This window comes from Pseudophryne corroboree, chromosome 7 (genome assembly GCF_028390025.1).
Source record: "Pseudophryne corroboree isolate aPseCor3 chromosome 7, aPseCor3.hap2, whole genome shotgun sequence".
NCBI lineage: Eukaryota > Metazoa > Chordata > Amphibia > Anura > Myobatrachidae > Pseudophryne > Pseudophryne corroboree.
In genome coordinates this window covers 67927395-67932317 of record NC_086450.1, presented here as the reverse complement: position 1 = coordinate 67932317, position 4923 = coordinate 67927395, and the positions used below count along the sequence as shown (strand labels likewise).

General features: G+C 39.6%; 1 protein-coding gene across 1 annotated transcript; it reads left to right on the top strand.

Annotated features, from left to right (window-relative positions):
- The first annotated feature begins 2775 nt into the window (after nt 1-2775).
- On the top strand, nt 2776-3573 carry LOC134944017 (cyclin-dependent kinase 5 activator 1-like). The gene has a single exon (XM_063932559.1). The coding sequence runs from the start codon at nt 2776-2778 to the stop codon at nt 3571-3573; it is 798 nt and encodes a 265-aa protein (XP_063788629.1).
- Nucleotides 3574-4923: the final 1350 nt, after the last annotated feature.

Below are 4923 nucleotides of genomic sequence, written 5' to 3'. Positions count from 1 at the left end.
ATATAGATATAAGGTAGGGAGATAGATATGACCTATACAGATATAAGGTAGGGAGATAGATATGAGATAGATATGACCTATATAGATATAAGGTAGGGAGATAGATATGAGATAGATATGACCTATATAGATATAAGGTAGGGAGATAGATATGACCTATATAGATATAAGGTAGGGAGATAGATATGAGATAGATATGACCTATATAGATATAAGGTAGGGAGATAGATATGAGATAGATATGACCTATACAGATATAAGGTAGGGAGATAGATATGACCTATACAGATATAAGGTAGGGAGATAGATATGAGATAGATATGACCTATATAGATATAAGGTAGGGAGATAGATATGAGATAGATATGACCTATACAGATATAAGGTAGGGAGATAGATATGAGATAGATATGACCTATACAGATATAAGGTAGGGAGATAGATATGACCTATACAGCTATAAGGTAGAAAGATAGATATGACCTATATAGATATAAGGTAGGGAGATAGATATGAGATAGATATGACCTATATAGATATAATGTACGGAGATAGATATGAGATATACATGACCTATATAGATATAAGGTAGGGAGATAGATATGAGATAGATATGACCTATACAGATATAACGTAGGGAGATAGATATGAGATAGATATGACCTATACAGATATAAGGTAGGGAGATAGATATGAGATAGATATGACCTATATAGATATAAGGTAGGGAGATAGATATGAGATAGATATGACCTATACAGATATAAGGTAGGGAGATAGATATGACCTATACAGATATAAGGTAGGGAGATAGATATGAGATAGATATGACCTATATAGATATAAGGTAGGGAGACAGATATGAGATAGATATGACCTATATAGATATAAGGTAGGGAGATAGATATGACCTATACAGATATAAGGTAGGGAGATAGATATGAGATAGATATGACCTATATAGATATAAGGTAGGGAGATAGATATGAGATAGAAATGACCTATATAGATATAAGGTAGGGAGATAGATATGACCTATATAGATATAAGGTAGGGAGATAGATATGAGATAGATATGACCTATATAGATATAAGGTAGGGAGATAGATATGAGATAGATATGACCTATACAGATATAAAGTAGGGAGATAGATATGACCTATACAGATATAAGGTAGGGATATAGATATGAGATAGATATGACCTATATAGATATAAGGTAGGGAGATAGATATGAGATAGAAATGACCTATACAGATATAAGGTAGGGAGATAGATATGAGATAGATATGACCTATACAGATATAAGGTAGGGAGATAGATATGACCTATACAGCTATAAGGTAGAAAGATAGATATGACCTATATAGATATAAGGTAGGGAGATAGATATGAGATAGATATGACCTATATAGATATAATGTACGGAGATAGATATGAGATATACATGACCTATATAGATATAAGGTAAGGACATAGATATGAGATAGATATGACCTATACAGATATAATGTAGGGAGATAGATATGAGATAGATATGACCTATACAGATATAAGGTAGGGAGATAGATATGAGATAGATATGACCTATATAGATATAAGGTAGGGAGATAGATATGAGATAGATATGACCTATACAGATATAAGGTAGGGAGATAGATATGACCTATACAGATATAAGGTAGGGAGATAGATATGAGATAGATATGACCTATATAGATATAAGGTAGGGAGATAGATATGAGATAGATATGACCTATATAGATATAAGGTAGGGAGATAGATATGACCTATATAGATATAAGGTAGGGAGATAGATATGAGATAGATATGACCTATATAGATATAAGGTAGGGAGATAGATATGGGGTGACAGTGTAAGTGTGTGATGTGTCCTGCAGCCATGCTTTAGGAAACAGCAGACTGCAACATAGTCAGCCACTGAACTGTGTGTCGCATTAGAAGGATACAAGCCTGTGATCCACTGTGCACTTACCTACAGGGTCAGTTTTACCAATACTACATTATATAAGAAAATAAACTACATAACAAGGATAGGCACAAGATTATTAAGAAAATACATCAGGTGCTGATTCTAAGCATCCATCACATGTATCCACCAAATGTCCAATATTCAGCCATACACCCTCAGTTTCTGTTACATTATTACTTCAGTGCCAGCTGACATAGCCAGTGACCCGCTATTATCGCAGCGTTACATTCACAGACATGAAAGCATCTGACGTTATCTCATATTAAAAGGAAGAATCATTTTTCTTAAAACACAGAAAGAGTAGGAGAAGCGTTATGGATCCATTGCTGAAGGGAAATAATTTTGTATTTGTTTTATTTTCAACTAATTATTTATCTCTCAGATTATTCAAAATATCTTATTATTTATTTATTTTACATATATTCCCTCCCTTACAGGGCTGTAATGAGGGGATAATACCTTCTACATTTTCACCAATTTTCAGCACTTGTTGAATTGCCTACATGTAGCTCATTTTCATATAAAGGCACAAAAGTCACCAGCTCATTTGCATGAACAACGCATCACAATCACCAGCTCAGTTGCATCACAGTGATGTCACAATGCCACAGTAAGCAGGGAAAACCTCTGATTACGACCTGCTGGACTCAATTGCTGCCCAGTGTTGAACCGGGCAGCATCAGTCACGTGCTGGAAACAGACCGTAGCTATTGGATAACGTTTTACAATCAGACTCACCACAGATTACAGACACCGGATTTGCTGGCATTCCTTGAATAAGAATGTGGAACTGTATGCCATTTCCGTGCTGCCGCAAGGCGAGGCGGCCTGATGAGGACTCAAGTAGGAACCATCGCACTGAGAACAGCGAGACTGCAAGACCTGCCGAGAGACGTTCGCTCATCGCGCGCTTTAGGAGATTCATGTCTAAGAGGAGGCAAGGCAAAATGGGTGGAACCAACATTACCCACCTCATCACTGAGAGCAGGAAGGATTCCATGCTATCCTGTGTGGATCTCCCAGCCTTAATACAGGCCTCACATGATGCTCCTGACAAGGAACCTGGTAGAGACCAGGAAGTGCGCTCACCTGCAAAATCCAATATGGTGCAGGCATCGACCAGCGACCTGTTCAGCTGTCTAATGGAGTTCCTCTGCCGCAGGTGTAAAGAATTCGTGGAGTTATCACCAACATATATTGCTCTATGGATAACCGCTGTTGACAACTTCCTCTATCAATACTGGCGGAATGTCAGTTTCATCACTCCGACCAATCTAGCGTTTCTCTACATGCTGTGCCGAGAGGTCATGTCATCCGAGCTGCTCAGCGAGTGGGAGCTAATCGCAAGTCTATCAACATGTCTGTATGTATCCTATGCATACGTGGGCAGTGAGCTCTCCTACCCACTGATGCCGTTCCCTGTTGAATGCTCGAAGGAAGCCTTTTGGAGTCGTTGCCTCTATGTTATCAACCTAATGAGTGCAAAGATGCTCCGCTTCCATGCTGACCCCCAGTATTTTGCCCAGGTCTTTGAGGATCTTAAAGCTGAGGGTGGACAGAAGGATATTACATCAGCTTAAAATCATACTGGACAGGCCCCGTTACCAAAACCGGCGGTGCGGCCTCAAAAGTGGATCAGCCTCCCATCAGAGGTGGTAGAGGCTAACAGTGCACAGTAATTGTGGTGAGCATTGATGAAAATTCTACAGCTCTGGCTTGAGAATCATAAAGTAGCTCAAATTCAGGCTTGGGAACCTAAGGCAAAAGAAACCCCATTTCAGGCTTGGGAACCTAAGGCAAAAGAAACCCAATTTCAGGCTTGGGAACCTAAGGCAAAGAAACCCACCCGTGGCTGTTATTGCATGGCTATCGGGCGTGGCCCCTTGGCGATGGGGTTACCAGTTCTTTAAGAATTGGTAGTGGCACAGCCACCATGGACCAACGCAATATTCATTTTTTGTTAAGTTAGAACAGTCTAAATGCGCAGTCAGACTTGCCATGACAGACATTTTTGACAACTTTCAGCTTAATTTGCAAAAAGAGGATTTTTGGTCACTTACCATTGAATCATTTTCTCTGAAGCAGGCTGTGGGACGCTGGACCATGGGATTGCAAGATGAGCTGGAGTTTGGCACTCAAACTACTGTCATTGTAATTCTAAGCTCCTCCCCCTGCAACCCCACAATACTAGCACTTCTTTTAAAAGAGTACGGTAAGGATTAGCAGTAACCCGGTGAAACTGTTACAACAAACCATTAGGGAAATGAGTCAAGAACCTGCGCGTGAGGGAGGGAACACATTGTCCCACAGCCAGGGAAGAAATTAGATAGTTTTTCTGTCTGTAAAGAGCAGAGGGGAGAAGAACTGGTGAATTATGGAAAGTGTACAAAAGTTTAGGGAGTAGCACCATCTTAGATACATATAAATTATTGGCAGATAAGAAGATCTTGGCCCATCTAATCTGCCCTTAGATAGATATGAAATAAAGAGATAAATACATAAATATCAGAAATACTGTATGTGAGATAGCAGAGGTGTAGCTAGGCGCCAAGGTGGCCGGAGCAAGGGCATGTTTTGGTGCCACCCTCCCCTATACTGAATTGGAGGCCTAGCCAACACGTGGTGGCATGTTACATTTGAAAAGAAACACTATTTAAAAATCCTAAATTGGTGACATGGGTGGTTGTAGACCTTGTGGAGCTCATGGTAATATGATAATCTCCAAATATCTCAATTAAAATAATGCCCCAAATGTGACCCATACCCTCCCTAAACTCTCAATGAAAATACTGCATCAAAATTGCCCCACCCCCACCCCCACATACACTATTCCATAGTCCCCAATGCCTTAACCCTAGAACTGATACCCAGACCTGATAATCCCACTATGCTTCAATGAAAATAATGTCCCAGAATTTCCTGAGAGGCAG

Coding starts and splice junctions, on each gene's coding strand:
- LOC134944017 (XM_063932559.1), top strand. CDS start 2,776: ATGTGGAACTGTATGCCATTTCCGTGCTGCCGCAAGGCGAGGCGGCCT.